This window comes from Palaemon carinicauda, chromosome 40, assembly GCF_036898095.1.
Source record: "Palaemon carinicauda isolate YSFRI2023 chromosome 40, ASM3689809v2, whole genome shotgun sequence".
In the NCBI taxonomy this organism is placed as follows: Eukaryota; Metazoa; Arthropoda; class Malacostraca; order Decapoda; family Palaemonidae; genus Palaemon; species Palaemon carinicauda.
Genome location: NC_090764.1, coordinates 19,468,985 through 19,486,737, shown reverse-complemented (window position 1 = coordinate 19,486,737; position 17,753 = coordinate 19,468,985). Strand labels below are relative to the sequence as shown.

At 37.6% G+C, this 17,753-nt stretch overlaps 1 protein-coding gene and 1 long non-coding RNA gene across 4 annotated transcripts in view; both read left to right on the top strand.

The window, feature by feature from the left end:
* The window catches only part of LOC137631582 (mucin-2-like), a 53,319-nt gene extending 49,740 nt beyond the window's left edge, over positions 1–3,579 (top strand). For all 3 annotated transcript variants that reach the window (XM_068363428.1, XM_068363429.1, XM_068363430.1), the window contains one exon: positions 1–3,579. This exon is cut by the window's left edge and continues 1,961 nt beyond it. In XM_068363428.1, the coding sequence (XP_068219529.1) occupies positions 1–2,033 (2,033 nt within the window). In that variant the 3' untranslated portion in view covers positions 2,034–3,579.
* A 7,538-nt stretch (positions 3,580–11,117) lies between these two features.
* LOC137631991 (uncharacterized) overlaps positions 11,118–17,753 on the top strand; it is a 69,838-nt gene continuing 63,202 nt past the window's right edge. Inside the window, exon 1 of the long non-coding RNA XR_011041976.1 lies at positions 11,118–11,237. This is a non-coding gene — a long non-coding RNA (uncharacterized lncRNA). The remainder of the gene's footprint in view (positions 11,238–17,753) is intronic.

Below are 17,753 nucleotides of genomic sequence, written 5' to 3'. Positions count from 1 at the left end.
AACTAGAACCTGGCTTTATCTTACCTGCTGAAGCAGGAAATCTCCCTAAACGCCCTCCACAACATAATGAAATTAGAAGAAATCATGTAGGAGGTAATGCTCCAAACATTCTTCCTCAGTTCAGACCTAATGCACCCCAACAACATGAAACATTTGGTTTTCAAGGCCCTCCAGACAGAGTATTCACAACTCATCCTCGTCCTATTAGGCCTGATAAGCGTCCAGTAATGTCAAATCGGCCTTCATTCTTGGAAAATTTTAATTTCTTTGGACGCACTCCAGTTAACAGACGCAGGGGGGAAACAGGCTCCAGGAGTGATATTAATAACCCAGTAGATAAGGTTTCAAACAAGCAAAACATTGTTGATAAAACTGCAGGAATACATTATCAGCTGACTCATGGTCCCCTGCCAAAACATGCACAGAAAGTTGTAGTAATTGGACCTTTCAAAGACCCACCACCAGGTGCTCCAATAATCCCACCACCAAAGAAAAATATGAATCCACATATTGACTTATCTCTCCAACCACCCCCACCACCCCCACCTCTCCCAAGTCGAAAAGTTTCCCCTCCACCATTTTTAAATCGTGAACATTTATCTCATGAACCACATTCATCAAACAAAGAACACTTTGACCACGCTGCTGATCGTATGGGCACAGGTCATTTGTATTCCCAAAACTTCCCTCAACACCCAGGAAACAAAGTGGATTCCCCAGTAGACCTTCCTATGCAGAAAGGTGATAAAAAAGAATCACCTGATGTAATTTATGGTCAACCATTCCACTCAAGACCAAACATAAGAGGTCCTCAAAACAGAAGAGACCCTCCAGCTCCAAACACTCATCCTATTTCTCAGCCAGAATTTAAAGAAATGGAAGAAGTTAGTGAAGAAGATAAAGAAGCAATCATAGCTGGGAAGTTTAAATTCCCACCAATGTCAGTGGATCGATACGGTGCTGGTGATGATACTGCATTACCACAAAATATAATTCCTTTCCCAGTGCCCTTAATAACACCAGAAGAAGATTCTTCTGTAAAATGGTCACTATTTGGATTTGGAAGCCCATCTAAACCAGAGTCTCCTCTCCCACACCCTGAACACTTGAAAGCTGAGCCATCTCAAAATCAAAGACGTCCTTTGCCTAAAGCAAGTGCACTTCGTTCCACACCACCTGTTCCTTCTAACTTAAGAAATGCACAGAATCAGGTAAGGGTAGCCGCTCATGGCTCCCAAAGATATAATCCATCAAGATACAGTCGACCAGCCTCATACACCGTTCCTTCACAGGCTTCTGACTCAACAAAATTACAGCAAAACCACATAAGAGAGGATGAATATCACAATACCAACACCACTTTTACCACAGAACCCCCAACTTCTTCAGCATCAATAACAACCACACTACCACGAAAGGTAGTTACATTCAGGCCATTTCCAGTTTCAGATGTAACGCCTAAATTCACTAAGCCTAGACCTGTTTACCGCCACTCTACAACCACGACAGAGAGTTCAACTACAGTAACAGAGAGAGCTAATCTGACAACAACCACTGCAAGACCAACATCATCTACTCCTAATCCTTCTACATCCCAGCCTGTAACGCCTATGCGTATCACGGAATACAACCCATACAGCAATTACCGTACAACAGTAAACCTGAAGGAGACAGAAGGTAAAGAGGAGGGTGGTTTCCAAGCTCCAGTCATTTCATCATCAGCATACTCTGGGTGGCAAGCGGTGGGTGCTCCACGACTACCGTCAACTGGTCCAGGCGACGGTTTAAGTCCTGTAGTGTCTTATGTGAAAGAAAACATCCCGGATATTCTTATAAAGTCCCCAGTGGTTACCAATACATACAAAAACAATGATGACGATGCTGATGTGGTAACAGGAGTCATAAGTGATAGAATGGGCTTGGTAGATGGCAGTGAAGAGGATGGCCATCTTGTCAAATATTCATCTCGGTTCAATGTCGAAACTCCTGGAATTGTTAGAAGTTACTGGGTGAAGCCTCCGACACTTGCTTGATTTTTTCAGACTTTAAAAGTGATAGAACAGATAACATAACTTATGAGTTAATTCTGTTAAAATGTTTTTTATGCTTATCCTTTAATACTTATTTGATAGTTATACCAGTGCAAGCGTAATATGTAGCTGGTGACGATTTGACTCGATATTAGAATGAAATATGAAATTTCTCGTTCTACATAAGAAATTGAGCCTTATTTGGCTCTGCTGTTATGGAACATAAATAAAATGTACAACTAAATCAAGATGAGCCAACGTGTCCAAGTGTTCTTGATAGCATTTAAGAATTAACAGTATTTAGATTTCACTATATGAAACGATGGTCAGTGAAATGAAACCTTTAAGAGAGATCGTATCAGATCATCTTACATGACTGGTATACATCACCTGGTAAAAAGAACAAAACTTTCGTTTCCATCACTGCTGCAGTAGATTCTGCTTGCTGAATTTAGTATTGAAGGAAACAGTAACTCATTATGGGCATTGTTTGTGTTGCTATTCTTTAACGATCAGTGCGGAAGATAATAATATTGGGTACAGGAAAACCTCCACATTTTTACATTGCGAAATCAAACCATCTTCTGAAATAAAATCAGAGACTAATTATTGACCTCAGCCATAATTTCTGCTTTTAACCCTGATTCATAAAGTGTGTTAGTTTATGATGCCACTCGGTTTTCTCTTTATTATTTTCTGCAGTCGTACAATGAGGTGAATGTAATGTAGTTGGTACGGACAGGCGTAAACTTTCTTATCATTTGTCAAATCGAAGCTAGTTTTATAATTTACGAAATATGGTGTAGTGTTGCCTTGCCAGGAGTGAAGCCGGTTAGAAAATAAACACAGGGATGAGACTTAGTAATAAGGTAAGATAAGGAAAGATACAACAGTCAAAGGGGGTCGCAACGGGCAAGTAGCCTACCCCTGTAAATAAGGATATGGCTCCTAGGTTAGGTTAGGTGGGAACCTTAGATTACTTAGTGTTCCTGCATTTGTTTACCTTTTGAAATTTGCTTTTTTAGTCATAACTTATCAGATTTTACTCCCGGTCTGTCCCAACCAACTACAAATGCTCCAAACGTTGTTTTGATATGTAGAGAGCAGAGAGATATTGCCCAGAGCTTTTGCTTAGTCTCCCAGATCAGAAGAGATAATTCTATAAACGTGGCTACATGATCCCGATCAAATTAAAGGCTTTGGATATCTTGATATAAACTTGTGATTTATTTTCAATTATTGGGATATCACAGTGAACGTGCACACTGATCAGGTGAGATTTTAATGGAGGTAATTTTAAGGTTCAACTACCCTGGGGTTATATCTTTTAAAAGGGTCCAGCAGTTTCAAATTCATATCTTTTTCCTAAAGCACAATACTGACTGCAGGTTGACTTAGTCTCATTACTCTGATTATAGCATTATTTAGATAGATTCTATTGATTATTATGCTACTAAAATATCGTAATTTTCTCATTGAGTGACATGCAGCTTTTTTTTAAATTTTAGTTATGCTATGGTTTCATCAAATTAGATCCAAATTGAAGTATCCTCTGTATATGTATATATATATATATATATATATATATATATATATATATATATATATATATATATATATATATATATATATATATAGTGAAATGTTAATATTATATAGAAATAAGGGAAAGCCAATATAGACAAAGCAATATCAAACAGTAGTCAAATTATTCCTTAAGAAATCTGGAGGTTTCTTGTACCCATTTTGTCTTATCTAAAATATGCTTTGTATTTATGTTAATTATGAGATAAAAAAATAAAACCCTTTGACACACTTGTACCCCACATCATAATGTAATGTTCATTGATGCAGAATCAGTTAAATCTGAAATTTAATTCATTATAAATGAACTTTCTTCAAATCACTTGTAATATGACTAAGTAAGATTGACACAATTTGGATATGGATTTTTTTTCTTTTTTTTTTTAAATTACATTGAGAAACGGAAAATAAAAGCATTGATTACCTTACATTATGAAAGAGAAACCAAAATGTCATGTCAAGGGTCAAATAAGATATATGGCAGTGAGTTATTATTTGTAATTATTATGAAATTTTTAACTATTTTGTTTCTTTGTTTGTCTATTTATGACCAACTTATTTTTTAGCAAATGCACAACTGAATCTTATTTATTTCCATTTTTATATTTATATATTTATTCTCACCTTTTAACCATACACCTTATCTTTTCACATTATGCAGAACTAGGCATGTACGTTCATCCAGTGCCAAAAAATATAAAAATCTATTAAGGAGAAATAAATATTCTCGAAAACTCATAATTAAAACCAAGATTATGAACTCGTAACCTTTATGATTACATAGACGTTACCATTAAAACTAACATCATTGATGGTTTAATCTAGGGAGAATGTGTTAGCTCATTATTGTGATAAAATTGATTCATCTAAATCAAAATTGTGGTTTTGGCCCGGGGATAAAAACCATGTTTGACAATGAGCATATGTGCTTTCATGATTCTGTAGATACAGTATATATATATATATATATATATATATATATATATATATATATATATGTGTGTGTATATATATATATATATATATATATATATATATATGCATGTGTTTTATATATATATATATATATATATATATATATATATATATATATATATATATATATATATGATTTATATATATGTATATATATATATATGTGTATATATATATATATATATATATATATATATATATATATATATATATATATATATATATATGTGTGTGTGTGTGTGTGTGCATATATATGAATTATATATACGTATATGAGATATATCCTGTATATATATATATATATATATATATATATATATATATATATATATATATATATATATATATATATTATCGACTTAATATTATAAGAAGAATAATATTCTCCTTTCAATTAGCACAGTAATGTTGTCAGTTTCCAATCTATGCAATTATGCGAACACATAGAAACTTAAACATCTCGAAACCATCCATGTTCCTTGAGAAGTAAAATAAATTTTCTATTGGAGTGAATCCGTCTTAGCAAAACTGATATCTTAGTAGATGCCATTTCATATTTCACAAGATTAATCCATTTTATATACTTTTTTTATCTTATATTAAGGTATGGCTAATGGGAAAATAAGAAAGGCTATATATAACGGTTAAAGAATAATTGTTTTTATTAGATGAGAAAAGATAAAACATTTAGGCCTGCCACCCTAGTTCTGTTAAGATATACTGTCTTAAAAATTCTCTAGAGAAAAAAATTAGGCCTTTCACCCTGTTTATTAATTTCCACTATTTGATAAAAGATATTTTCTTACAATATTGAGTTCCACTGTTAAAAATTTTCTTGAGAAAAAAAAAAACAATTAGGCCTGTCACCCTATTTTTTAAGTTCCACTGTTTGATAAAAGATAGTCTTACAATACTGATATAAAGAAACATGTTAGAAAAGTAGGAGAATTTCCACTAGAAGGATAAGGTGCTAATTTTTTAAGTGCTTGAATGTATTCAGTTGAAGAATTGCGTTGGCCAGGAAACGAAGTATCTTACGTTCTTCGTGTTGAGGATGATTTAGGCTTCAGTATTTCTCAATACGAGATTCCTTCCTATTCCCAGTTGCATTAAGATGTACATAAGTTTCTAAACATTGTCCTTTGTGATAACTAACAGATTTTTAATAAAATATCTGGATATATTGGATTTTCATTTACAATTATACCCCAAAATTATGTTTGAACTCAAATTTCTTCCGAGAAAGTGGCTCATAGATGGCGCTGAGCTGAATTATATTATTACATTTTCAAGCATAAGTTGTGTTTTTAAGACTGGTTGTTTTTATATTAAAATCAAGATATGAGTCACTGTATCATTCATTGTCTTGATGCTGGACCAAATGGAATTCCGTTATAAAAATGACGTACAGTTTTACAACTTTAGAACTCTCAGTGTAAGCAAAGAGGTCTCTTCAGCAGCATGTTTTAACTCCAGTGTGCTATATTATCTTGTGTGCAGACGCCTTATTCGTGGAATACTCTCACATTTCTAGAAAGAAGACCTGTAGCTGATTCTAACAGATATATGTGTAAGTAATTAGTCTTGTTTGGTATGTTAATATTTATGATAATTGTTCATCCTCTGCCATGTTGCGTATAGCGTATATACAGTAGGCCTATGTGAAGTTTAAATATCAGTTAATTTAGATTTCAATGATTTAACCGAGTGGGTGGACTTCTCTCTCTCTCTCTCTCTCTCTCTCTCTCTCTCTCTCTCTCTCTCTCTCTCTCTCTCTCTCTCTCTCTCTCTCTCTCTCTCTCGAGCCAGTATTTCCTTCCCCCGTCTATTTTTCATGAAATTCAGAGGATTATTTTATGTAATAGTGTGTCAGCTAAGCAACCTCCTGCAAGTCTGAACCTTTTGTAGTAAGACTACGGTTATTGTTGATGGTATAGTTTTGCATTTTCTGTTAAAAACAACAAAACCATCTTAGTTTTTATCATATTGTAAAGCAAAAGAGTTGCCGTTTTTCTGTTTTCATCTTCGCCTATTACGCTAATCTTATTTGTTTCTCTGCAAGGTTTAACATATTTAAACCTTGTCTCTCTCTCTCTGACTCTTTCATATCAAACTATATCTATACTTTCGCAAAATATTGATCCGTTTGTTGACTGTCATTAGACACCATTTGGCTTGACGAAGTTAAACCTACTTTGAGGTCACTATACATTAGAGATTATTTAAGAAAGCCCTGATCAATTCCGTAGAAAGTTTCCTTGTGGCAAAGCGATTATTTGATAGCGATTTTATTTCGTTGAGGATAAAAAGTGAAAATATTGATATAAGCAAAGGCATTCTCTCGTTATCATGATATGTTTTCAACTGCACCTCGATGAATGTCAAGTCATTGTCCTGGACATTTTTTTCTGGACAAAATAATAACTGGTGTATTGACGCAAATTGTTAGACATTTTCGTAGTGGAAGAATAAAATATTCTCGTAACACTTTAGCCTAGTTGTTCTGTATTCCTCTTAATCTTCAATCATCAGCCTAGCTTAGACAGAATGTGAAAATAGCGATTAGTTATTATTCCTGCTTAAATCTTCAAATCATGCAGTGAAGAAGGCCTTATTACGTCGGTCTAGGTATTTGTGGTAAACTCAGTAAAGCTGTTGAATAAGTGAAAAGGTTCAACGTATGGTAAAAGGTTTTCATAAGTTAGCCTATTGCTATGTACATTTATTCAGTTTTGAGTAGGCCTAGTCGTCACAGTTTGTAGGTCATCCCCACTACTCGGATAAATGTTTGTGCTTAAAATCCCACCATTCATTCATAAGAGAAATCATATTTTGTAAAATTAATACATCTATCAGGAGTGATTTCAATCTGTTTCTAATTAATGTATTTGTGTATAACATGAACAAGTAGGAGTAATGAATAAATGCATTATAAAAAGAAATTTAACATCAGTTTACGTAGAAAAATCCTGTCTTGCCATTGGTAGGCTATCTGTTATGTCATGAACCTCAAACATTTGCCAGTCTTCTTCAAATACAGAAATATTTTATCATGTTTTGAACTAACATGAGGGCTTAATGTGTAGATTACTCATGTGCCCTTACAAAACAGCACTAGATGATTTGAATAAGATAAAATTACATTACTTTAAAATAATCTATTTTGAAATCTGTGGTTTTTGTATCCACACGCAGACGAAAATCTGCAGTGTTACCAGATCCAAATGACCCAATGTCAAAAGCTAATTCATATATATTCCGTAAATTCGTACTCGTAGTTTACACCGACTATATTCACTGTCTTTAAAACAGATTACCTAAGCTCGTAAAAGAAACTAGAATTTTTGTTGAATAATTTCTCAAAAATCAATATAGTTTTATGGTACAAAGTTTTATGTTCATTCCAGAATCCTTGGCATGGGACGTAAACATTGGTTTCTATAGTAACGTCATACTTAAAGATACCTTTATCCACTATCGCTTTTTTTTTTTCAAAAGGATTTTAGAATTTACATACATAGAAGTACCACGAAACTAGTCAAGACCTTAAACATTATATTTTCTATTCTGTATTCCTTGCGGTTCTTTTTCATTGGAGCATCACATGTCCTAGATTATACACACACACACACACACACACACACACACACACACACACACATATATATATATATATATATATATATATATATATATATATATATATATATATATATATATATATATATATTCTACCGTCAATTTTCTTCTTACTAAATTATATAAAAGTGTAGTACCCAGTTTAGGAAAAAAAAATAAATTCTCAACATCATACAGATCTTATATTCTTCATACTTTGAAAGTCGAAGGTTATTTGATAACTGATATGATGGACTTGATTCTTGTATAGAGTGTAAGGACATAATATTATAATATTTATACAATATATTCTAAAATTAAAAAAAAAAAAGTAGTGGAGGGAGGGAGCTCTAAGTATGACGTCACTACCAAGGATCCTGGAATAAACATGCAACTTGTGTCAAAAACCTATATTGATTATTGACGAAATGGTAAAATAAAATTCTAGCTTTTCTATAGGAGATTAGATCATCCTTTTTCAGAAGGAGAATGTATTACCAATGTGTAATTCAGGTAATACTTACGGGATATAATTGAATTATTATTTAATGTTAAACCAATGGGATTTGGTTACACTGCAGATCTCGTGTGCACGTGTCATGAAAAACAACCATGATATAAAGAAAAAAATATGGATTTTATCATATATAAATCATCTAGGACTGTTTTGTAAAGGAAAAAGAGCCATAAATCCATTAAGTCCTTATGTTATATTTAAAATATGTTGAAATATTCCTTTATTTGATACAAACTTGTCAGAGTTTGAGGTCGATGACGATATCTTTTTTACCAAAGTTAATATTAAAATTTCAGTCTTCATCATTCATAAATATTTATACATTACCTTAGTTTTATATAGATTATTTCTTTTATGAACTAAATCGCAAGTTACAGTTGCCATGGAAACTGATGTTTGACAGCAACAAAAAAGCTAGCAAGGATTCCGAAATAAGGAGATTTTTAAGTTAAAATCTATATTTAACTTCTCAGAAAATACTTCCAATAATTCTGATATACTAAAAAATATTAGAAAATATTCAATATTTAGAATTGAATAAGGAAATTTATTGTTAAAATCATATGAAAAGTGAAATTAAATAATCAAAGAATGAAAACGAGCAATTCGGATTTGGCTATACTTTAGAGACTAACGTAGTGATTACGTACTGAAAATTGGTGACATCACCATTACCCAATGGGAAGCAAGCATTAGATACTGGCTCGTTCATTTTAAAGACTAAAGAAAATTAACTCTTTCTTCTTTTAACGCTTTATCATTCTCTTAGAACTAAGACAAAGTAAATTAGACTTTTATATCGTTACAATAAGTGAGATTTTTGGAAGGTGTCTGTCATCAATAGGTCTTTGCTTACGTCACTCTAAAAGTAGTCAAGAATGAGACAAACCAATCATCTTTGAGGTTGATGACGTCATTATTTAGTCACGTGTCACGAGGCTTTTATGGCAAATTAAAATGCCATACAAGGATATACAAACAAATTTTAGCATTTTTCAAACATGAATGATTTCAGGCTAATATTTGCTCAGCTCTTAATATTTAATATAAAAGATGACAAACTACTTTTCAAATTATTGAATAGAATGAACGAATAGTTGTCATGGGAACCGTAGCCTACACCTCGTTGTCTTTGTCTGCTCATGGCCCCAAGGATCCTAGAATAAAGAGAATTGTTTGAGACTCTAAATACAATTATACCCAATATTGTTTGGGAAAAAAAATCATACTTTGGGAAGCTATTGCTTAAAAATATATATACTTAACATATGTACTATATTTATAAGGTATGAATCTTTAAATCAAAATTATGTATTTTCCACAAAACATATAATCATGGGTGTCTGGCTATACATTTGTATTTGAGAGAAAGTTACAAACTAGTAATATTTCTAGAACCCAGCTGCCAATAAATGTATAGTTTTTATCTCTGATGGAACATTGTTAAATACATCATAAAAAAATATTTTAGCATTAGTCCGAACACTATAGTACTTAACGATCATAGATTCCGTTAAAAATGGTAGGAAAAAAGCTAAATGGCATCTGTTGAGTGACGTAAACATTGACAGTCACCAATCAACTTGAGCTCTATGACATCATAGTTACCCAAATAGAACCATTTTAGAAAATACCGTTTTCTCTGGTTTGAGAGTCAATTAAAGAAAACGCAATTTTATGTCAACGACGTATCAGTATTTTTTTTTTATATTCAAGTATGCCTATAAAAATCTCTCTGTCCTATTTTAATGATGTCACCACAGATGGAATAAAGACTATATGGTCGAAATCAGATTACCGTAAGCAATAAAGGTTATGATATTCAATTAACGAAAAAAAATAATATATTTATAAGGTGTCTGGTCACTATTTTTTGATCCCCTAATGATTTTGTAAGCAAAACTTTCTATATTTTTACATCTTCTATGTAGTATCAATATATATCCTAAATATTTCTTTTGCATATTTATAGGGGCCTGTACCTGGGGGAAAAATCACTCATTGTTGCCAGCATCGGAAGATATAATATTTGAAGTATTTAATTTTGTGTTGAAATTTTTAAACTTAGATTGATTATAAACGTTTTATTTTATTGAAATTTCTCTCTGAATTAAAATTCATTGTTATTTATAGTTACATAATATAGTCGAAATAACCAACTGTGATTGTATTAAGCATTAATGTGATTATTTTGTTACATTGTAAATAGTGTTTTTGTTATTGTTAGACATTTGTAGCAGTACTACTATTTATTACAAATGTTTATAGGGATTATTATGCATTAATCTTTATTCAAGGAACTTTTATCTTGATTTTGAAAAGGAATTTTGATAAAACCATCTGGTATAAATGCTACAGGGACAGACGGACTGGCAGTCTGGCAAGTGGCAGCCATTTTTAGTTTGTTGTGGTGCAACGTGTTGTTCGATAGGTACCCTACGTTCGGTAAGTTATCTTATAACTTGATTGCCTGAAGCAAATTAACGATGTGTGCTTACTTGACATCCCAGAAGGTATGTGGTACACCATATTGTTAAAAAATGCGAATGAAACAAACAGTTTTCAGGGAAAGTAAGTGTAACAACGTGTATTTTGAACTGAAGTAAATGTAATGTTATGTTGTAAATTGTTAGCCCATGAAATTAAACATATCAGGCCTCGGGGAACCATGTCACAGAGCAGGTCGTGGTGGTATATTTTATTTTGTTTATTTAAATAGGCAAGATAACATCGTAAAGGTATAATGGCAGATACATTAGATAAACAAATATTTCAGTAATTGTGGCAGGTGGCAAAGACCACTGTAAAGATTACTAGTAGTGGTAATTCGGCTTCATTGTTATATTATTACATGGCAATGTATCCTACCATTCCGGTTTCATTGTATTGTATTACAGGGCAATGTAACCTAGGAAAACAATTACTTTTTCTTATAGAAAAAATTACGCTCTCTTCGAAAATGACACTCGTTCTCGTCGCAAATGAATAGTTTCAGGAATATATATACATGTATATCCTACGATAATGGGGGGGACCCCAAGTGGGAACTCTGGGCTTTGGGTGGGGAAAACATAATGGGGAAACGATATACAAATTTACCAGAAGTATTAGGTTAAACTTCTCATTGGGTAGTTCTTACCCCAAGGTACCTCATACTTATGACAACTCGGTTTATCGTCGTCTTATGTAATACAACGGATCCTTTGTAGTTGGTTTTGCGGACTAGGTTTAAAATTTCTCTAAAAGTTGTGACGGTTAAAGCGCATTTAAAACCGAAATTAACACACGAACACCATATAACCTAAGGTTCTTCATCTCACCTAACCTAACCAAGGACCTGTATCCTTATTTACGTAGCTACAGGAGGGGAGTATGCCAACCCCTGTAACCCCCTTTCAGACTGACGAATCCCTAGCTTAGCCAAAGAGTAATCCTCAACTTTGTGTTTGCTTCTCAATATTTTGTCAGCCATAAAAATCACTTCATTATATCTTTTTTCAATATTAATCTTACCCGATAATCATGTAGCTGTCAACTCTGTTGCCGACAGAAATCTACGGTCGGGATACGCCAGCGATCGCTATACAGGTGGGGGTGAACACCACAGCGCCATCTGTGGTCAGGTACTCCAGTACTTCTTGTCAACACCACCTCAATTTTTCCTCTGTCGTGCCTCCGGCTAGACCTACATGGATACGCTGTTGATTCTGGAGTTATTGCTCACGATTTGGTGATGTATTTGTTCTAGAGTTTAGCCTTCGCTATTCAGGAAGCTATATCATTAGCTTAGCAAGTTTTTGGAATTAATTTGATTTAATTTTTGATTTAATTTTGGTACGAAGAGAGTATGAACTCTTTCACTTTTAAATGGCCGACCCTTCCCTTAGACGGAAGTGTTGGTGTCGAAGAGAGTATAGACTCTCTTAATTTTGCTTAACAAGGTTATAGATTTATTTTATATCTCTCCGCCTTTTATAGGCCTCTTTGATTAACTTCCTTTTATTATAAACTTATTAAAATTAATTTTTATATTTGTTTATATTCGACCTTTCCTAATAGTAGGCGGTCTTTTCTTGGAACCGAAGTTAATTAACATTGAGCCCGTCATTTCGTTTTTACCTGTTAACATATTATGCTATTTTAATGTTTTTGAAAGAATTTCTTTGATAGTCTTGTACTGTTTTCAAAGTTGAACTAACGTTTTGTTTTGTCTCTGCAGTTGTTGACGTTCAGAACGTTCAACTTGCGCTCTATCGTTACGATAGAGAGAGAGTCTATCACGGTGTCACGTTGCAGTAAGAGTAAACCGATTCTAGCGTTTTGTTCATTCTTTCTTAGCTTAAATGGTTTTAATTCTAATAAAGGAACTTTTTATTTGGGAAATCTTTCAGTTTTTTTCCTTTAACAATAATATGTTTTAACGATATATATAATTGGGCTCTTCTCTCAGGTGCTAAGTCAAGAGAGAGAGAGAGAGAGATAGAGACGGAGGGAGAGAGAGGAGGATAAATGTTTCGTTCAAGCGGGTAACGTTGTTATCGTTTTTGCTCTTCTCCCTAGTCTCTTTAGGGGAAGAAGGTAAACGTTTCTAGAGTTTTATTCTTGTTCTCAGGCTTTATGCGGTGAGAGATTTTAAACGTAGTTTATTTGATCTAGTGTTTAGTCTCTTTTCCAGCCACTGAATTATTTATCTTTCATTATGTTTTTCTGTTACATTGTAATACTGTTTTCGCAATTACTAACTTTTAATGAAGGATAGAATTGCGTGTTTCAGGTACAAACCACTTAAAGTTTCGAGTTCAGTGAAATAAGTGCAAACAGAAAATCAAAAGTGATAAAGTGATAAGCGCAAAGTGTTACAGTGTTGCGTTCGAGGGTTCGTCTGTTCGTGCCAGTTGTTCGCCTAGTCTGGGACCTCTTACAAGCTCCCAAGCCCAGGGGAGAAGTAATGTCGAAGGACTTATGGGTTCAGCAGGCCTTGATCGACGAACAGATGTTTCCCTCCGTGGTTTCGGGTGTTACCAACTCACGTAGCCGACGTGATCACCCCACCCACACAAAGGCGAGAGAGCCCTTTTATTCCTCGTCTGCGGAAGAGGTTTCTCGCAGAAACCATGGACCAATCTTGCAGCTTTTAAGTGCAAGTCGGTCCCTTCCGCGCAAGTCCAACTCCTAGGTGGTGCCATTAGCACTGGGTCAGTTCGGACTTGCTGCAGTACGACAACTGCACACCTCCCAGAGAGGCAAGGTGGTATCGCAACAGACAGTAACTCCGTCTGTTGCCGCACCAGCTGTTTTAGACCCTCAGTTTCAACGGACAGTAGCTCCGTTTGTTGTTGTCTTTCTTAAACTCTAGTGGTCTATGCTGCTGACAATGCAGTCTCAGCTTGCGGTGTTGATGCAGGAGTTTCAGGCAGAGAAGGTTAGCACACCTCCTCCTGCGAGCGCTCATGAGGCAGCCGCCTCAACTCCACCTCTGCGCAGTCCACCCTGCCAGACGTATGATGTTGAGGTTCCTCAACCTACCTCCACGCGTGAGCTGCCGCATTGGGAGTTGCCAGATACCAGCGCTGTGCAGCAACCTCCACTTTCCTTGAGGCAGGAGCCTCTTGCTATGCGGCAACCTCCTCAACACTTGAGGCAGGAGCCTTATGCTTTGCAGCAACCTCCTCTACCCTTGAGGCAGGAGCTTCATGTGTTGCGACAACCTCCTCCATCCTCGAGGCAGCAACCTCTTGCGTTGCGGCAACCTCCACCATCCTTGAGGCAGCAACCTCAACTCTTGCGGCAGCCACCTCCACTCTTGAGGCAAGAACCTCAACTCTTGAGGCAAGAGCCTCAACTCTTGAGGAACCTCATGCTATGAGGCAGCCGCCTCAACGCATGCAGCAACCGCATTCTTCACAGCATGAGCCTCTCTGCGCAGCTACCTCCTCAACCCTTGAGGCAGACGCAACTCTTGAGGCAGGAACCTCACAGGAGCCTCATGCTATGCGGCATCCTCCTCAAACCATGAGGCAGGAGCCTCATGCTATGCGGCATCCTCCTCAACCCATGAGGCAGGAGCCTCATGCTATGCGACATCCTCCTCTACCCATGAGGCAGCCTCATGCTATGCGGCATCCTCCTCAACCCATGAGGCAGGAGCCTCATGCTATGCGGCATCCTCCTCAACCCATGAGGCAGGAGTCTCATGCTATGAGGAGCCTCATGCTATGCGGCATCCTCCTCAAACCATGAGGCAGGAGCCTCATGCTATGCGGCAACCGCCTCAACCCATGAGGCAGGAGCCTCATACTATGCGGCATCCTCCTCAACGCATGCGGCATAAGCCTCATCCCTTGCAGCTTGAGCCTCATCCCATGCAGCATGAGTCTCATATCATGCAGCATGAGCCTCATCCCATGCAGCATGAGCCTCATCCCATGCAGCATGAGCCTCATCCCATGCAGCATAAGCCGCACGCCATGCAACATGCTCTGCTTACCTTACAGCATGCTCTACATACAGCATGCTCTGCATACAGCATGCTCGGCATACCTTACGGCATGCTTCTCAGTCACACATCTTTGGTTGTTGCCAACTCACTAGACTGTCAAGCAGTTTCATAACGTTGCCTTCTAGTCTGCTGCTTTTGCACCAGTGAAACCCTCACTGAGAGAACTTAGCTTTTCTCGGATATGGTTCCTGTAGATGAGAAAGTGCTATTCTCCCTCCTTCTGATTTTCCCTTGAGGACTCTGTCATTTGGAGAGGAGCCTTTAGCTGCTTAGCCTCCTATGGACTTTTATTTAAGCATAGCATGCTTCCAGGGAGGGTAATGGTTCCACTTCAGTCGCTAACCCCGTCTGTTACCACACCTGCTCCCATAGACCTTGAGCTGTGTTGCAAGACATGCAGTCCAAGCTTAGTCCTTATTAGAGGATTTTTTGTTTACGGAGTCAGTGTGTCACTGGGAAGACGTTCAACAACCAGCAGAAGTGACTTGTTGTGACGCAGTGCGGCAACCTCAGCAACCCGATAAGGAGTTGTCTGTACGACCCAGACAGTCTAGACAGCTTCGGGTTGTCACTGTACTTCCTCGCTTCCCCATGGTTGACAGTTCACAGACTGTGCAGCAGTACCATGATCTTGTGTCCGGCTCCGTCAGACGACTAGCTTTTAAGAGCTCCCACAAGTCGTCGCTGTCTGGAGATTCTCAGGTGGACTATGGATCTGACCAAGGAACTGGGCCTCCTGGTCAATTTTGAGGAGTCCCAGCTCGTCCCATCCCAGACCATTGTCTACCTGGGTATGGATCTTCAGAGTCGAGCTTTTCGGGCTTTTCCGTCGGCCCCAAAGATATACTAAGCCCTAGATTGCATCCAGAGCATGCTGAGAAGGAACCGATGCTCAGTCAGGTAGTGGATGAGTCTAACAGGGACACTTTCATCGCTGGCCCTGTTCATCGAGTTAGGGAGACCCCACCTCCCCCCCTTCAGTATCATCTAGCGGCTCACTGGATAAAGGACATGACGCTAGAGACGATCTCAGTTCCTGTTTCCGAAGAGAGGAGGTCTACTCTCACGTGGTGAAAGAACAGCTTTCTTCTCAAGGAAGTCTACCTTTGGCTGTTCAGAAACCCGATCGCCGTCTCTTCTCTGACGCATCAGACACGGGCTGGGGTGCGACTTTGGACGGACAGGAATGCTCGGGAACATGGAATCAGGAGCTAAGGACACTTCACATCTATTGCAAGGAGCTGTTGGCGGTTCATCTGGCCTTGATAAACTTCAAGTCCCTCCAGCTTAACTAGGTGGTGGAGGTGGACTCTGACAACACCACAGTCTTGGCTTACATCTCCAAGCAGGGAGGGACTCATTCGTGGAAGTTGTTCTAGATCGCAAGGGACCTCCTCATCTGGTTAAAAGATCGAAAGCTCACGCTGGTAACGAGGTTCATTCAGGGCGATATGAATGTCATGGCAGATCGCCTTAGCCGGAAGGGTCAGGTCATCCCCACAGAGTGGACCCTTCACAAGAATGTTTGCAGCAGACTTTGGGCCCTGTGGGGTCAGCCAACCATAGATCTGTTCGCTACCTCGATAACCTAGAGGCTCCCGTTGTATTGTTCTCCGATTCCAGACCCAGCAGCAGTTCACGTGGATGCTTTTCTGCTGGATTGGTCCCATCTCGACCTGTATGCATTCCCGCCGTTCAAGATTGTCAACAGGGTACTTCAGAAGTTCGCCTCTCGCAAAGGGACACGGCTGACGTTGGTTGGCTCCGCTCTGGCCCGCGAGAGAATGGTTCATAGAGGTACTGCAATGGCTGGTCGACATTCCCAGGACTCTTCCTCTAGGAGTGGACCTTCTACGTCTACCTCACGTAAAGAAGGTACATCCAAACCTCCACGCTCTTCGTCTGACTGCCTTCAGACTTTCGAAAGACACTCAAGAGCTAGGGGCTTTTCGAAGGAGGCAGCCAGAGCGATTGCCAGAGCAAGGAGGACATCCACTCTCAGAGTCTATCAGTCTAAAGGGGAAGTCTTCCGAAGCTGGTACAAGGCCAATGCAGTTTCCTCATCCAGTACCACTGTAACCCAGATTGCTGACTTCCTGTTACATCTAAGGAACGTAAGATCCCTTTCAGCTCCTACGATTAAGGGTTACAGAAGTATGTTGGCAGCGGTTTTCCGCCACAGAGGCTTGGATCTTTCCACCAACAAAGATCTACAGGACCTCCTTAGGTCTTTTAAGACCTCAAAGGAACGTCGGTTGTCCACTCCAGGCTGGAATCTAGACGTGGTCCTAAGGTTCCTTATGTCATCAAGATTTGAACCTCTCCAATCAGCCTCTTTTAAGGACCTCACATTAAAAACTCTTTTCCTCGTGTGCTTGACAACAGCTAAAAGAGTAAGTGAGATCCACGCCTTCAGCAGGAACATAGTTTTCACATCTGAAACGGCTACATGTTCCTTGCAGCTCGGTTTTTTGCTAAAACGAGCTTCCTTCACGTCCTTGGCCTAAGTCGTTCGAGATCCCAAGCCTGT